The 18,170-nt window shown below is 42.9% G+C and overlaps 1 protein-coding gene across 1 annotated transcript; it reads left to right on the top strand.

Annotated features, from left to right (window-relative positions):
- Positions 1-564: 564 nt before the first annotated feature.
- Positions 565-3,988, top strand: LOC100339493 (ferritin heavy chain). The gene has a single exon (XM_070076984.1). The coding sequence runs from the start codon at positions 2,832-2,834 to the stop codon at positions 3,405-3,407; it is 576 nt and encodes a 191-aa protein (XP_069933085.1). The 5' UTR covers positions 565-2,831; the 3' UTR covers positions 3,408-3,988.
- The last annotated feature ends 14,182 nt before the right edge of the window (positions 3,989-18,170 follow it).

The following is an 18,170-nucleotide window of genomic DNA, read 5'->3' as shown; positions in this document are numbered from 1 at the left end:
AAAACAAAATGTTAATAGAATCTTAAAAAATGAATAGGAAGCATGGAAAACTAACAAGTCTGACAACATAAGCATGCAGTGGCAAAATATGGGATTGGGAGGGCAGGGATGGACAGATAGGAGTATGAACATCTGTCTTCTTGCAATGGACATAGTCAAGAGACTGTTGAAAGTAGATGGGGCAAGAAATAAAGGTTTCAGTCAATTACTAAAGTTACAAATGTTATCAATGAAATACGAGTAGGAGAAAAGGGGGAAAGGCAGTAAACATCCAAGTTTCATCTTTCAGTGTGGAGGGTGGTCTTGCCTTGCCTAAGTTAAGGTAACAGCTAAGGGCCGGCGCCACAGCTCACTAGGCTAATCCTCTGCCTGTGGCGCCAGCATGCCGGGTTCTATTCCTGGTCGGGGCACCGGATTCTGTCCCAGTTGCTCTTCTTCCAGTCCAGCTCTCTGCTGTGGCCCGGAAGTGCAGTGGAGGATGGCCCCGGATTCTGTCCCAGTTGCTCCTCTTCCAGTCCAGCTCTCTGCTGTGGCCCGGAAGTGCAGTGGAGGATGGCCCCGGATTCTGTCCCAGTTGCTCCTCTTCCAGTCCAGCTCTCTGCTGTGGCCCGGAAGTGCAGTGGAGGATGGGCCCTGCACCCCATTGGAGACCAGGATAAGTACCTGGCTCCTGCCTTTGGATCAGCGTGGTGTGCCGGCCGCAGCGGCCAGGCCATTGTGGGGTGAATGGAGAAGAGACCTTTCTCTCTGTCTCTCTCTTTCACTGTCCACTCTGTCAAAAAAAAAAAAAAAGATAACAGCTAAGGGCATAATGTCTAGAGTTATGAAGGCATCCACCAGAACACTGGGGCAGACCATTCAAAGGAGGCTGTCCCTTAGTACCTGCAGTGGGGGGCAAGGAAGGGGAACTTGATTTTTATCATAAGCTGTACTGCACTGTTTGTACCAGGAGATTATATTGCTCTGATTTTTAAAAATTAGAACAAGTACAAAAAGACAACCACCTTTGAATGAGGGCCTGAATTAGGACAGTAGCAGTGAAGAGGAGTGTGAGGACTGGGCGTAAAAGGCATTTCTGAAGTAAACTGCAGGGCTTGCTGACTCTGGGGGAAACAGACCAAGAACAAGTCCCAGGGTTCAGACCTCGAGGGAAGATGGCTTAACGCATGGAGGTACAGGAACTAGATTTCATCTTGAGAAGGAAGTAAAAGTGAATTGATTTAAGCACGCTGACTTTCAGGTACGCACTGGATATTCCACTGGCAATGCCAAATAGTTATTTATATCTGCGCATCTGAAAGAGATTAGGGCTGTAAACATTTCCAATAATTCTTGATTGGGAAAAGCACAAAGTAAACTGCCCATAGCAAAATCCATCAAAACTTATGCATTTTCTTTTCTCTCTCCTGCTACCCAGCAGTGTCTGCTGATAGAGTCAGGTGATGCTCGTGGCTTCCTCATAGACCCAGCTGTCAGCCCTGAGCTTCCGTGTTGGCAGTGGTGGTGCTGTCCGCTGGTGTGAACAACTTTTGGAATACAGAAATACTTGAGACTTTCTTTTGTGGGCGAAGCTAGGAGGGTGGAGCTGCTCTTCGTCCTGTCACATTTCTGCAAGCTGGCTTGGCTTACAGGTGCACATGTTGCAACAGGACTGGGTGCTGCAGGAAGGGAGGCAAGGAAAGGGAGAGGGACTGTCAGATCCCTCCTGCCAGGGAAGACCTGTCACCTCAGGTGCCGGCAACACTTCAACTGGCAGCCTCAGCAGCCCTGATGGCGCCGCACCTGCACAGCCACCTTGCCGACGGCCCCACCCTTCGGGGGCAGTCCATATCCAACAACTCGTAAGTCACAGTAAAGACATGGCCATTCTGGCCCAACAGGACATTAGCCCAGAGCTCCCTATGGGTGTGGCTGAGGCTGCTGTCAGCTTGTATGTCCGACCAACCTCCCTTCCTGCCCATCCCTTTGCCCCCCGCCCCCGCCTTCCCCCCAGTGGTCTGGGTGCAAGGGTAGTGTCTAATGAACACCCTGCCCACCAAACTCCAAGTCCTAAACGGCTCAGCAGCCTCCTTGGACTGCCTGCCTGTGGCGTGGTAGGTGCAGCCTTGTTAGGCTCTTCAGCCTAGCTCTTTGCAGATAGACCCTGACTGAATGACTGCCTTTTCCATGGGCACTGGTGAGGCGCTACTGCCTATTTTCTATTTCACAAGACAGAACGGTAACGGGCCTCAATTAATTCAGATGGGCAAGTCACAACAAGACAATCATGTGTTCAGCAAACAACTCCATGCAAACTGCCCCCAAAGAACCCCATAGCAAAGCCCATTAAACCTTATGTGTTTTACTTTCTGTCTCCTGCAACCCTGAAGTGTTTGCTGACATTTGAAGTTGGGTAATAATCATTGACCCCTAGCCATGTTTCTGAATCCTCAGCCAAATTCATGGCTGTCCCATTTTCTGAGTCAGATGTTCTTATCAACTAACCCATTCTAAATAACCTTGCTTCTAGATATAAAAGAGGAGGAAAAAACAAACATCGTTCAGCTTCAGAATCACAAAACTCTGTTAGAAAATGTTCCCAGTGGAAACACTGAGTGGTCACGCAAGATTTTGTTAATAAAAATCAACGTAGTTGAGATGTTCTTCCCGGAGAGTCGCTGCGGGTTTCCTGCTTCAGCAGTGCTGGGACGGAACCGGCGCTCGACCCCTGCCCCAGGCGGCCGGTCAGAGCCAGCCCGCGGCCACCTTCTCACAGCGCTCGGGGACGGCCCCCAGGCCCGCCACAGCTCCAGCTCCCTGCAGCCTCCGCCTCTGCGTCTCAGTCGCCTGCCATGACGACCGTGTCTTCCTTGCAGGTGCGCCAGAACTACCACCAGGACCCGGAGCCCGCCATCAACCGCCGGATCCACCTGGAGCTCGACGCCTCCTGTGTCGACCTGTCCATGAACGTGTCCATATTCTCCTTTCAGTCTTACTACTCTGACCGTGATGATGTGGCTTCGGAGAACTTTGCCAAATACTCTTTCCACCAGTCTCATGAGGAGAGGGAGCCCGCTGAGAAACTGATGAAGTTGCAGAACCGGCGAGGGGGCCGAATCTTCCTTCAGGACATCCAGAGACCAGAGTATGATGACTGGGGAAGTGGGCTGAATGCAGTCGCGTGTGCACTGCACTTGGAAAAAAGTGAGAATCAGTCACTATTGGAACTGCACAAACTGGCCACGGACAAAGGTGACCCCCACTTGTGTGACTTCCTGGAGACGCATTACCCGAATGAGCAGGTGAAGTCCATCAAAGAATTGGGTGACCACGTAACCAACGTGTGCAAGGTGGAGGCCCCGAATCTGGCATGGCGGAGTTATCTCTTTGACAAGCACACCCTGGGACACATTGCTAGTGAGAGCTAAAGCCTTAGGCTAACTTCCCTGGCAGTGCCCCTCGGCAGTGCGTGCATGTTGGGGCTACTTTTACCTTTGCTAGACATTGTACCAAAACATCCACTTGCGTACTTTAATTTGTACCATTCCTTCAGATAATGAAAGTTGGTCCCCCCCACCCCACCCAAAATGTACGTACTTAGGATGAATGGCATGAATCGAATGATTCATGACTAGTGGGAAGATGCTCAATCAAAATGCGAGGGGATTTATTTTCTTAAAATTTTGTTTTCATGTGTTTTTTTGGTTTTAACTATGTATATTTCCTATATAACAAATTATGAAGCTCAGTAAATTAAGCAGAGAACATCTTCCATCCCATTCAAATTACTCTAAGGAACACATAGATTACTTTAACAATGACAAAGCTGCATAAACCTTTAAATAAAAAGGATTTCAAATGAATTCAATCTTCAAAATTACGGTGGTCCGATGGAAGTAACTAGCATGTACTGAGTGCTTACCACACGCCGGTTGCCATGCTAAAGTATGTGAGGTGGAGTATCTGGTTCAGTCCTCCCAACTCGCCTGGGAGAGCCCCTGAGTCCCGTGGGAATGCTGCCTCTCTTAGCTGTGAGCGCAGCAGCCCTGGGCTACGTGTCTCTCTCTCAGATATAGAAATGCAGATCCAGAATGCTTCTGCCCCTTGCTGCCAACTCACACAGCTGGTGCACACCCCTCAAACTCAGCTGGTATGATCAAGCCCCTGGCTTTTACTGCGCCACACTGAGTACTTCCTACTCTATCAGGAGAGAATCGATGTGGCAGCACAGCGCCGTCCTCACTGCAGCGACTTCCTCTCCCTGTGTTCCAGCTGTTCCTTTTGCCAGTACCATCTTTATGCGCATCTCTGCCTACTGAAGTTCACGCGTCTTTCAAGGCCTGGCTCAGATGTCTGCACCAGTTTCCCTGGATCCTCCCTTCCTCTAGCAGAATTAACCCTATCTGCCCTTTTGTCTCCACAGTATTCTCTACCTGGCATAGTTCGTTTTACCAAGATGGGATAGTAACAGCCTTCAAAAATGTTTAATGAAAGCAGCTCTAGCATTCACAATATTGAGAATATGCAGTTATCTTGTTCCTTGAAACAGAAAGGAGCATTTTATACTCACGTACCCACTTCTCATCTTTTTTTTTCACTCTTCCCTCAGCCTCTAGAGTTCGTGTGTGTGTGTATATACACCGTATTTTCCAGATTGAAATACAACTCACCTGTGTCACTCCCCCTCTTCATGGAGGAACGACACAGGACCCTGCGTTGTTCTTCTGTCTGCTTGGCCCTCCCCGGGTTTGCTGCTGGTTCTTCCCGGGTTGGCTACCGTCCCTTCCACCTCCATGGAAGGGCGGTTCCCCCTGGCCACTTTCCCCACTTCCACGGGGGAGCGGCACACCGCCGGCCGGCTCTCTCGGGGGCTGCACAGGTGTTCCTTCAGATGTTCCCCTTAGATGTTCCTGGTGCATGTTGTCTCTCTCCTCCTTTATAGTCCTCTTCCGCCAATCCCAACTCGGCTGCCCACACGCCAAGTACACTGCTCTCCTCCAATCAGGAGCAGGATCAGCTCCTGGAGGTCATCACTCAAGTTGGCAAGAGGCAGCTGCGTAGAAGCTGTTTCCTCCTCTCCCAGCGCCATATTGTGGGAGAGCAGATGCATAGAATAAGTCTTAATTCCAGTAACTTAGTCTAGTCCGAGTTGCTCCCCACAGATCCCCCTTTCTTTTTATTTTTGGCGTTGATACGCGCCTGTCTTCGGTGCCCCGTGGCACATACTCTGCTCTGCTTGCTAGAGTTGCCCACAGGTGCTTACAAGCCCTACCAATCAGGCAAACCGAATCCGGGTCCTCTCTTTGCCATGTTGTGAGGAGGTTTTTAGGCGCTGATGTGTGCCTGAGTTTGGTGCCCTGCAGCACATGCTCTGCTCTGCTAGAACTGCCTGCAGGTGCTTACAAGCCCTACCAATCAGGCAAACCGAATCCAAGCCCTCTCATTGCCGTCTTGTGAGGAGACTTATTGGTGTTGATAACGTGCCTGTCTTCGGTGACCTGCAGCTCATACTCTGGTCGAGCTGCCTGCTGGTGCTTATCGCCTTACTAATCAGGCAGACCGAATCCAAGCCTTCTCATTGCGGTGTTGTGGGGAGACTTATTGATGTTAATTCGTGCCTGTCTTTGGTGACCTGCGGCGCATAAGCTGCTAGCCGCCCGCAGGTGCTCACCACCTCCCTAATCAGGCAGACCGAATCCAAGCTCTCTCATTGCCATGTTGAGGGGAGGCCTTATTTTTCTCTATTTCTCTATCTCCGGGCATTCCTATTTCTCCTATTTTACTTCTATCTACCAGCATTCCTATTTCTCTCATTTTACTTATAAACTTCTGTTTCTCTTATCCCTGCGGCATCCCGGCGCCCGCCTGCTTCTCGGCGGCTTCCCGGCTCTGAGCCACTTCAGCCCGCGCTTCTCTCATCTGCGCGGCTTCCCGGCTTCGCGCGCGCACTCCGCGGTCTCCGCGCCCCTTCGTGCCTGCACCACGGCCTCGCACTAGCCCTGCGTTCCCTATCTATTCACGCCCCGCGCGCTCTCTCTGCGCGCGGCAGCTTCTGCGAATCACACAGCGTAGCTCACGTTTCCGCCACCGGCATTCAGTCCAAGTTCCCCGGACTAACCTGGCAAATTCCAACCTGGCGGCCCATGTCTCTGCCTCTGGTTCCAGATTTTCGCCTTTTGCTCCCCGGGCTGACTTGAAGAATTCCAAGCTGGCTTACGTCTCCACCTCAGCCTGCCCCCGCGGCTTCAATTTCCCTAACATTTTTCTCTACCCGGTATGTTTCCCTAACTTTTCTTCCAACAACAATATTCCCCTCTCATTTCTCCCGGTTTCTCCCCACAGTCCGCATCCGAGTCCAAGCCTCCTCCAGGTTTCACTTTCGCTTTCAATCTCCTAGCTTCCCTGCCATAGTCCGCATCCGAGTCTAAGTTTCTTCTTGCTTTCACTTTAAATCCTAACTTCTTTCCCACAGTCCGTATCCGAGTCTATGCCTAGGCTTTCAATAGCTTCTTCCGGCACCTTTTCTGTCCGGCTTTTCCCTAGGCTCTTTGCTAGTCTCTCTCTCCGGTATTTTCCCACTTCTTCCCGTTTCTTCCCTCCTAGGTTTCCTATCTGAGTCACGGCACCATTATGTCGCTCCCCCTCTTCATGGAGGAACGACACTAAACCCTGCCTAGGCTTCCTATCCGAGTCACGGCACCATTATGTCGCTCCCCCTCTTCGTGGAGGAACGACACAGGACCCTGCATTGTTCTTCTGTCTGCTTGGCCCTCCCCGGGTTTGCTGCTGGTTCTTCCCGGGTTGGCTACCGTCCCTTCCACCTCCATGGAAGGGCGGTTCCCCCTGGCCACTTTCCCCACTTCCGCGGGGGAGCGGCACACCGCCGGCTGGCTCTCTCGGGGGCTGCACAGGTGTTCCTTCAGATGTTCCCCTTAGATGTTCCTGGTGCATGTTGTCTCTCTCCTCCTTTATAGTCCTCTTCCGCCAATCCCAACTCGGCTGCCCACACGCCAAGTACGCTGCTCTCCTCCAATCAGGAGCAGGATCAGCTCCTGGAGGTCATCACTCAAGTTGGCAAGAGGCAGCTGCGTAGAAGCTGTTTCCTCCTCTCCCAGCGCCATATTGTGGGAGAGCAGATGCATAGAATAAGTCTTAATTCCAGTAACTTAGTCTAGTCCGAGTTGCTCCCCACAACCTGTTTCATTCACCTCAGGACTCTAAGTCCCTCAAGAGCAGGGTCAGAGTGTCATTCACATCTATGCACTCCTTCTTTGGCACCCACACTGTGCCTAGGGCTGTGGTGCTCAACAAATGTGCATTGCATAGACAAACACAGGCATGTAGGATGTGTGCAGGGGTTTCTGAGACCTACTAGGTTGTTTACTAAGTGTGCATGGCTATGTGTCTTCATTCAGGGAGGGAAGAACTCTTATCAATTGTATGATATAGTTCAGGATGTATTTAATGAAATTAAATAAATAAAGTATTTCTCAAAAAAATTAAAAAAATTATTAGCCCATTTCCAAATGGTCATACAAAATATTCAAAACCCTCTATTTTAGCTTCTTTTTTATCTGTGTTTCAACTAAAGAAAGGTTTCCTTACAAAGATCACAGAAACAACCATGAGTGTAATTAGAGCGCGCCATATGATCTGTATTGGTACAATCATGAATTCTGCAACGTAAGTTGTGCAAAACTACAGTTTCTTAACTTACAATGGAGTTATGTTTCCAAAACAAGGAAAACATTCTAAGTCAAAAATCAAAAATACATGTGCTACACCTAACCTACCAACCGTCCTAGCTTAGTGACGTGGTGCGCTGTAGAGTGCTGGTTGTGGGCCCTGGTGACTGGGTGCCTGTGCGGGAGCTGCCGCTCACTGCTGCTGCTCAGCATTGCAAGAGAGCACATATTGCTAGCCTGAGAGAAGCCTGCAATTCAAAATCCAGAGTATGGTTTCTACCCAATGCAATCACTTTCACATCACCCTTAATCCTAGGTCAAAACATCTAAGATATGCATTCTAATCTATCTGAGGTGGAAGCTATGTGATACATAGATCATATGAAAGAATCTAAATGTGTCTAAATGCTTTTATGTTTCTCGCATATTAAAATGTCTATAAAATTAAGAATATCAGACCAAAATGATTTTATCCTTAAGTGCCAAACTGGACTTGAGGGGAATAGATGGTCAACACTCACACTAACATACCCGCTTTGGCAGCTGCACGTGCATTCATCTAGATTAAACAAGAAGCAAACAAAGGAATGCTCCCGACAGTCAAAGTTGATTACATAATAGCAATACTTAAAAGGCCCCTGACTCAGGACATTTCTGTTTTTGTTTTATACTAAGACAAACAAATCAAACTGCTAACCTGGATCCAAGTATACTCCGTAACATAAGCAGTGAAGTTGGAAAGGAAAACTCGATGCTGAAATTTGTGCCAGTTGTCAGGAAGGGAAGGACAAACACCCAAGAGAGACAAATGCTGAGAAGGAAACAGAAGTGAGACAGGCAGCAGCGGGGCAGTCCCTGCAGACGCCGCTGGTGCTGTCTTCCCACAGCAGCTCTGCACTACACTGGCTGCTGCAGGAGTTGAGGCTCAGCTCAGGTATGTTCAAGGAGGACAGGAAATATGTGATCGATTCAGAAGTGTTCCAGTCAGCATAGTTAAAGGAACAATTTAAACATAATTAAGAACTATGTGAAAAATCCAGGTATGCGAAACTCATTAGAGGTCACATAACAGAAGTCTGACTGCTTTAGGACTTGCATTATGAAGAATATAAAGTCTATTTTGACTAATAATTTTCTTTAAAAGCAGGTTAAACTTTCTAATATCATTTTATATATTATTGCCTTTTCAGTTCAGATTCAACTTAAATATCACCACTTTTTAAACTAACTCAGCTCTCATTATACCTAACTTGAGGTATAACACATCTGATCTCAAAACCACTTGTATGCTGTGGGCAGTCTGGCAAAGAAACTCCCAGCTGACAACATGATGGTGTGTTGTTGAAAATAAAAGGGGTAGTTTGATTTTCTCGTTTCCTTCCCCCTACCTCCCAATCCTCACATTTGGTTTAATAATCGATACCAAAGAATTAGAATTTCTATAATGTGTGTTGCTGACAGGTAACACCAATGGTATCTTAATTGTAATTGTTCACATATGGCAAGACTTTTGGTGTTACTGGACATATAGCGCCTTCATACTTAACATCAGGAATTTAAGAAAAGCTACATCCTTTATAATCACCAAAACCTAACATGCCAGAGTATTATTCAATGTTTCCAGTTTGCTATTTTACCTTCTGACAAGTTTTATAAAAGAGAAGGGAATGAAACTAACTTGTGCTACATACAAGATGTTGCCTACATAAATGCCAGTAAAGGAAGCAAAATGAACAGCGGAACATATGGCAGTGAGCTGACAGCATAAAGAAACCAGTTTTGCATGAACAACAAGGAACATCTTGAAATGTTCAAGACATATGTGCTTTAGGAAGAAGACTGAAGTGTTTCATAATAAAAACAGGACAAAGTGAACCATGAGTGCTGAATAAAGTTTTAATTAAAAATGAGTTTTTAGCCTTCAATGTGAATATACAATATGCTTCGCAGATGGATTTTTATATTTAAGCTTTGCCCAAACCAAAAAAAAGCAAGTGAGACAAATAAAGCTTCTGAAAATGGCACCAAGGCTAGCTCGTATGTCAACAAGGGAGGGCTCTGGCACAAACAAGGAAGGAGGAATCACCTTCTGTCGTCCATTTTCTGCTTGCACACTGCTTTAGTAGATCAGACAACCCACCTTCGGTGCAAACATGTCCCTTCCCAGTTTGCATGCTAGATTTACACAATTAGAGAACAACACAAATATCCAACGATAACGCGATTGTTAAGTTACGTTATAGAATTCAACACAATAGGAAGCAGCCATTAAGAAATGTGGTTGTGTATCATTTTAGGAAAATAAAGAAATCTGCATGTTAACATTACAATGGTAGGATACTAAATTTGTAAAAAATGTCTTTGAGAAAAATGCATAAAATATTGCAATAAAATACACAATATACTTTAAGGTTATATCAAGCTTTTTACTTTCATACAACTACTTCTCTGAATCCTCTTTTAATAAACATTTGAAAAGTCCAATTAAAGCTGAAATTTTTACCTAGAAAAACATATAAAATACGAATGGTTCTAAGTTTACCAGAAACCATTTTTATATTCATCTTTGATGTCTAAGTAGTGGTGGCCCTTATCTATATGGTTTCACTCTTGGTTCAAGGCAGAAGGAATTATCACTAAAATTCAGTCTATAGGAAAACAATGAAGGCAAACTCCTCTTCCCCAAAGATGCAGGTATCTTGCAGATGAAGATAGGATAATAATGCTTTTGTGCACACCGGGCTAATGGCTATACTTTTCGATTTTTTCTTTGAAAAGAAAGTTTAAAGCCAGCATAAAAAACTAACTAAAGCTCTTTTCAATGCATTCAAACAGCATGGGATAAGCTAGAAAATCTCTGGCAATGTTTAGTGTTTGAAAGGATCTTAATGCCAGGAAATACTTTCATATTGCAAAATATTTACTTTTAAGAGTTCAATTGGGGTTTGAGTGAGATTTTTAAAATGGATCAAAAGTAAACTCAGGAACAGCCTTTGTTACAAGGTTTTTTAAAGACTTCATTTCATTTAAAAAGCTATTACTTAGTGTGGATGGATACTCAGTGATGTGCTACAGGAAACCCTAGCCCCAGGCAAGTGATCAACTTGCTGACCCTGGATTCCACACTTTAGGCCACTGCTCCCTTGTTTCCACATACAGCACTTCCTCCTTTCCCACTTACTCCATTTCTTCCTTTGAATTGATACTATCCTTTGACTCACCAGCAAATATTCTTGTATGCTATCTCTTATGTAATCTGCTAAGCTAGCTTGAAAGTTCCTTAAGGATATTTAATAAGTCAGTAACTTGTTTATGACATAAAGAGTATTCAATGCACAGTTGCTCAGTAAACATACAAGATGAAAAATGGCTGCAGAAACACAGGCCACCCAACTCTTCCCCTTGGCCTTAATATGACCTGTGGGGTGTCATTTATACATGCTTAATCATACTATAAGATTGAAATGTCATTTGAGCAGCCAAATATGTTTTTGGAAAGTAGATAAAACATTAATTCTATAATAAAGTATACAGAGAAAAGCCTTGATGTGATTCTACCGCATATCTTAGCCTTGTCTTGGACCCCGATTTCACCACATTCCTTTAGACCCCAGCCATACTAAAGTTCTGGCAGTTCCCTCATGGGTGGGCTTCTCCCTGACTCTCTGTAAGTCCCAATGTCCTGTCTCTCCTCCCCTGATAAAATCATCCTTTATGACCAAGATGAAGGGCTGGTTCCTTTGTAGTATCTTCCTTCTCTTATTAAGGAGGTAGCTGCTTTCACTTGCTTTTTTGTTTAAAGATTTATTTATTTATTTATTTATTTATTTGAAAGTCAGAGTTAAACAGAGAGAGGAGAGGCAGAGAGAGAGAGAGAGAAAGGTCTTCCATTTGCTGGTTCACTCCTCAATTAGCCGAAATGGCCGGAACTGTGCTGATCTGAAGCCAGGAGTCAGGAGCTTCTTCGGAGTCTCCCACGTGGGAGCAGGTGCCCAAGGACTTGGGTCATCTTCCACTGCATTCCCAAGCCATAGCAGAGAGCTGGATTGGAAGTGGAGCAGATGGGACTTGAACTGGCACCCAAATGGGATGCTGGTGCTTGAGGTCAGGGTGTTAACCTGCTGCGCCACAATGCCGGCCCCTCTTTTGCTTTCACACTTTATAACTCCCCATCTAAACATCTCCTTTGCACACTTATGTTACATGTTTCCATAAGGTATTTGTGAGAGGTCAAGGCGTATCTCCTTATTTTATATTTACCCTGTGCTACTCATCATATCTAGTTCATAGCAGGTTCTTAATATTTGCTTAATGAATATACAAATATGTTAGTGACTTCACCAGCTGTTTACATGAAGGGAAGGAAAAACACCTGAGACCTAAAGGTCAGCTGTGAATAATTCAGAAGATATGAGGAGACTTCAAAAAGCTCATGAAAATTGAATTAAAATGTTTATTTTGGTGCAAAACATTTTTTTAAACCTGTGAAGTTTTTTCATAAGGCACATTTGCCATGAACTTTTTGAAGACCCATCATTTGCATAGATTTCAACTTTCTGCACCAAAATAAACTTCTTTTAATTTCAGTCTCTGCAAACTTTTTGAAGCACCCATCCACACATTCACATGGAAATCAAGGTCCAACCATTATCCTCTTTGTTGCTCAAGGCATTTGGGGCCTATTTTTCTTTACTTTTTTTTAAAGTTGTATTTTATTTATTTGAAAGGCAGAGTAACAGAGGGAGAGAAAGAAAGAGATATTTCATCCACTGGTTCACTTCCCAAATGGCTGCAATGGCTAGGGCTGTGTGAGGCCACAACCTGGAGCTGAAGCTCCATCCAGGTCACCACCACCTTAGTGGCAGGGACCTCAATACTTGCGCTGGCCTCTGCTCTTTCCCAGGTGCATTTGCAGGGAGCTGGATGGGAAGCAGAACAGCTGGGACTCAAACTGGTGCTGATATGGGGTGTTGTCACCACAAGCTACTTAACCCACCGTAAGACAAAGCCAGCCCCGTTGTCCTATTTTTCTAAAACACAGAAATAAAAACCAGATGGTCAAGAGTGTAACACAATAAAAATATTTTAAAAACCAGAAATTGCAATCAGAAAAAGCATCCCACACAAAGGAGCAGCCATGAAGAGGTGCTAGAAGCATGTTTCTCAAACCTGGGCAAGCATTACAATCATCTAGAGAAACTCTAAAGACACAGAAGCTAAATTCATTGTATCAGGATGTCCAGAGGCTGAGATTGTTAACATGCTTCCTGATTGATTCTTATCAGTTATGATCTGGAACTACTGACTTTGAATATGAACAATCAAAAGTCTCGCCATCTTCTGGCCTGGATATTATAATCATGCACATTACATGAATGAGGTGAATAGTAGGTATGTTTCAAGTATTCCATCTCTGAACCCTATCCTCGAGAAAAATTCTTTGCAAATTATGATAATTTGTAATTTTTTTGTGATAACCAAGATTCATTGGATTTAAGAAAATTCTGATGGACTCTTCACAATGAACCTTTTCTAAGTTACTAGTTGACTGGTTTAATTTCCCTCCCTGTTCGTGGAGCAGAGGTGAGTTAACAGGTAGATGAACTGGTGAGTGGGGGCAGAGTGGGAGCAGAAACAGCATGTGTTTGGAGCTGCTGACAAACAAAAAGCTCTGAATAATAGAAACAAAGTTCCTCGAATATAGAAATGGAGCAATCCCTGGGAATTATATCTCCTCTTATGATCCAACAAAGAACTCAAGACCAAAGGAGAATTAACTAATAAAAGTGGAAAACTCTATAGGACATTTTTGGGAAAATACTAACATTTGGTGTTAAGTCCTGATTCAGCCACTAACATTCCCACTGTGTGAACCTACAAAAGACACTTAACCCAAACAGTGAGTTTTCTCATTTGTTCAAAATGTAAATTTTAATCCCTGCTCTACCTAATTCGTAAACATGTTAAGAAGGGATAAAGCAAAATAAGTAAAACTTCTGGAAAATGACAACGGGGTGTATCAATTACGAGCTATTATTTATTACACAATTTTAGTAGGAATAGTTTTACAGGGCTTTAAATGTTTGGTAGGTAAAAACTCACCAAAGTTAAATATCCTTTTTTCCATTTTCCCAGCATGAATGTTTGAAAACACTCCCGAAGTCTAAAGCTGGCATGTTTCCTCTCATTTGGCAGAAATAACTCCCCTCTGGGATTCCAGTGGAACTGCAATAATTTTGACTGCTTTTGTTTAAGATTATCAACAAAAACCTCTCCAAATTATGCAGCTTCTATGCCAAAACACATTCTTTATGCAGCCCAGTTGTGGGAGTATATCGCACGCGAACAACTGCTGGGCCACAAAGAACAACCGGATAGCATAAGTTCTCCTATGCTTTAGGAAAATTCAAAATTCTTTTAACATGTCCTTGTTGCATAGAGTGGTTGATTCCTTTTCAATATATTTTTCAGTATATTTAACAACAGGATATTATTAAAAACAGGACAAAATGGAGCTATACTAATTGTTTCAGAAGACAAATGTTTTAGATAAACTCATTAATTATTCAGTTATGTAACAAATATTTTTATAGAGCCCTTATCATGTGCTAGCTATTGCTTAAAACACTTAATAGTAACTAATTTAATCTTCATAAGACCCCCCACATTGGGATTGATTATATCTTCATTTTATAGATGAGTAAATGGAACCACAAAGAAATTAGATATTGTCTAAGGTTACATGGTTAAGTGTTTGACCTCAGAGGACACGCATATAACCAATGTTCAGACCATATAATGCATTTATACTAAGATTCAAGAGCTAAAATATAAAAAAAAAGAGCTAAAATATAAAGCTCACATAATAGCCAGTAATTTGTAAAAATACATATAGAGGACATTTCCTAGACTGGGACCTCTAGAAAGGAACATTGGTAATCTAAATGGTTTTTAATTTCATCTGAAGAATCTAAACCTGGAAAACCTGAGAAAGATCTAATACTAAATAAGTGTGTGTGCGCGCGCGTGTGTCTGCACAAACCGTACAGTCTTCTGAAAAAGATGCCGCGCGATCCCCTTCACGCGAAGTCCCTAACAGCAACAGAGAGGCTCCGATGCCTGAGGCGGTCTAGCGTCGCTTATGCTCAATCAGGACGATTCATTCCACCTTCTGCCTCAAATACCCTCCAACACAGAAGAATATGGTTCGTTTTATAAAATATGATTGTGCCAGATCCAACACAGGATTGAAATCAGTTCCTGAGGACATGCTCTCAACTAAATTTATCTTTGCTTTTACAACAATACGTTAATAACACTTTAAACTAATGAAAAGTCACTCTACAACTTGAATGAGCAACAGCATTCTTAGAGACTGAATGGATGTTTTACTTTCATCTGTAAAATCTACAAAGGAGATTCTGCCATGGGGGGAAAGCTACCCACAGTTAACATAACTTTCTAAAAAAAAAAAATAGTGAGGCCAAGGTAGCTGTCTATCCCTGAGTGGATTTGTGCACAAAACAATGAAACGAATGACAGGAAAAAGTTGCTAAATCATTCTAAAGTATCGACTGTTGTCAGATACAACAGTGGTCACTTTGCATCATTTACCTCATTTACTGGTATTTTTCACAGACCCTTCCTCGGGAAGTACCATTCCGACTCTGTAGATAGTAAAATTACAGTTTGAGATCTCCAGGTACCACCACCATACAGAATCCAAACCCAGGCATGCACTGAACAATCTGTATCAACTCAATGACTAGCAAACTTAATGACCATTCTAAAAATTCTGAATAATTCAGTCCCATTGCTCAAAATAATTTTGAATATTTTTCTACATGTATCCACATAGCTTATACCCATTATTTCTCCAGTTAGATCCTAATGATCCTTTGAAGCACTGCTTTACTGACTTGGGATCTTAGTAATGACAGGTGCCTTGCACTAGCTGCTCCACGTGCATTAACTCTCTAAATGAGCACAGCAATCCTATGAAAATATCTTCCATTTTTTCACAGGTGAGAAAATAAAGATGCGCTAACTAACAGGCGACACATTGGGAGAACACAGGTTCTGTTCATCTCCAGAACCAAAGGTACTGCTATTGTGCCGGGGGAACAGTTTTCCAAACTATATTTCCCCTTTCTCAGATCATGCAGAAAAGCCAGTGCCTCATCTGTGTCAGAGGATATCCACCTGTATTTTCCCATTTAATCCCAGTACTTCCTGAAGGATGGAGGGAATGTGTACTAACATACTATTTCACAGGTAGACAAAAATGATATTCAGAAATTTCTCAGGAAATGCTATTTCTCAACGCATTGCTGTTGCCAACTCTTTACAAATATAAAAACACACCCATAAGTACACACACATACCAGGAGGCATCAAAAACTCATGGAAATGGAATTAAAAGATAATGTGTATTTTTCATGATCTTTGTAAGCCCCAAAGTATGTGTCTGTATACTCATCTATTTGAGAATTATATATGCACAAATCCACCTCCAAATCTTTGTTTTCATATATTGCTAATTTTACTTAAAAATAAGAGAATTAGTAAATTTGTGAAGAATGAGTTTATTTGGTAAGTGGAAACCTTTTGCAAGATATGCTTATTCTACTTCCTATGTTCAAAGACATTGTCTTTCATTGAAGATGTTTTCTTTACCTTCTTTCTGAACTGTATCATAAACCAAGAAAGCTAACGTCCTTTCAGCTTACTGCAGCAGAAATGTAGGCGTGCCTAAAGGGGGTGGCCGAGCTCCACAGGAAGCTTGTCCTGGCCCTTTACTGCAACTGTCTCATGCAGCAACTCTTGTTTCGAGGAACCCTTGCATGAGTTAAAATAACTTCAGTTCAGTTCCTTTCATACACTTCCATCCAACTTCTAAGTTCGTGAAATGAGGTTTTGTGTGTGTGTGTGTGTGTGTGTGTGTGTGTGTGTTTGGATGTTGGAAGTTTGCCCTAAGTTGTAATGCATTAATATGAGTTCAATTTTTATTTTAATCCACAGAGGTTCTTTCTGAAGAGATACAAGCTCCACCAATTAAAAACAGATGAACTGTAACAAGCTGAGTTTTGGGCTTTTCTTTTTTTTAACCAATCATCTAGTTGAGAGGTAAAGTTGGGTTTAGATTCAAAGGCAAGATTTACCATCATCAGATCTTTATGCTGCAAAACTGAGATTACATATCCTCCTGTAACTACAGACATGTTATGAAAATCAATAAATGATGGATGTAAATCACCAAGTATAGATGGTAATCCTTAATAAATAGTTTAATTCCTTTGGTTTAGGATCTTTAGAAAATACACTATGCTTGTCTGCATTACTTTTGCTGGAAATACAGTGTTTTGTCAAACTTTGTTCTAAACCTTTGTCAAGCAAATTGATAGGAAATATACACTATCATAGTTTAAAAACAAACAAAACATCTTTCTATTACAAAAATGAACCTGCAGACCTTTAGATACTATACAAATTAAAGCAGAATGATTTTCTCCTGTCGGGGTCACTTCTATTTTTTAGTCCCACTTAAATGTAACATACTAAGATTTAACTCATAGTGAAAAACAACAGAGGGCTGTATTTCATTGAGATGCTTTTGCTTAAATATTCACACAAATATCACATGAAGTACTTATTATATTAGTTCTTAATTAAGAAGTAACCATGGTTTCAGATCGAATAGGTCAGTTACCTTTGAAAGTTAGAATATAGAGAATTATTCAGTCCTTCAGTCAGATACTCACTTCTTTGTGAACAACAAAAGACACTGAGAAGGAAAATAATTTTTAAGGCTCACCTTGGGAACCAAAAATTTTGCATTTCATAGACAGGATTTTAAACTCCACTGGAATATAAGATGCTTGAAACAGCTGCAAATGAGTTCTTCCTTGGTCCACTGCCACCCCTTGCAGCAGCAATTTAGGATCTGGTCCTAGTCACCTAAACTCTGTCTGCGTGTGTTTATTACAAAGTAACAGATGGTCAAAGAGATCAGTATATTTAAAAAAATCTTTGCTTTTTTTTTAAAAAATTTAAGAGTATCCTTCTGAAAAATATTTTACTATAGCAATATTAACTCTGAAGTGAGGAACCATTTCCTTCTTCTTGAGTACCGTGCTACAGCCAATGTCTTTCTCTAATCTTCTCCATTGTTGGCTACAATCGCAGATGGACTGGCTCATAGCAAACAGTCCTTTCAGGACCTCTTATCTCTTATTTCCAGAGTTAGACTTTGCATTATTGGTCCTACGTGTAGTGTATTTTCTTTCTTTCATGAAGTCATTCAATCAACATTGAAGGAACACCTACTGTGGGCCGAGGGATGCAGAAGAAAAAGGGGTTCAGCATTACTGAAGAATAAGAGATAAGGAAGTCACTGATAATTCTGATTGTTAGAAGCTATAATAAATACATGCCTACTTTGTGGTGCTGGGATTATAAAGGAAAATAAATGTATACACGCTATAACAGCCTACACAAAACATGTTA

The sequence above is a fragment of the Oryctolagus cuniculus genome, chromosome 7 (genome assembly GCF_964237555.1).
Source record: "Oryctolagus cuniculus chromosome 7, mOryCun1.1, whole genome shotgun sequence".
In the NCBI taxonomy this organism is placed as follows: domain Eukaryota; kingdom Metazoa; phylum Chordata; class Mammalia; order Lagomorpha; family Leporidae; genus Oryctolagus; species Oryctolagus cuniculus.
Note: the sequence above shows the minus strand (reverse complement) of the source record. Positions and strands in the feature narration are given on the sequence as shown.

Bases quoted from the DNA above. Each gene is read 5' to 3' on its own strand.
- LOC100339493 (XM_070076984.1), top strand. From the start codon at position 2,832: ATGACGACCGTGTCTTCCTTGCAGGTGCGCCAGAACTACCACCAGGAC.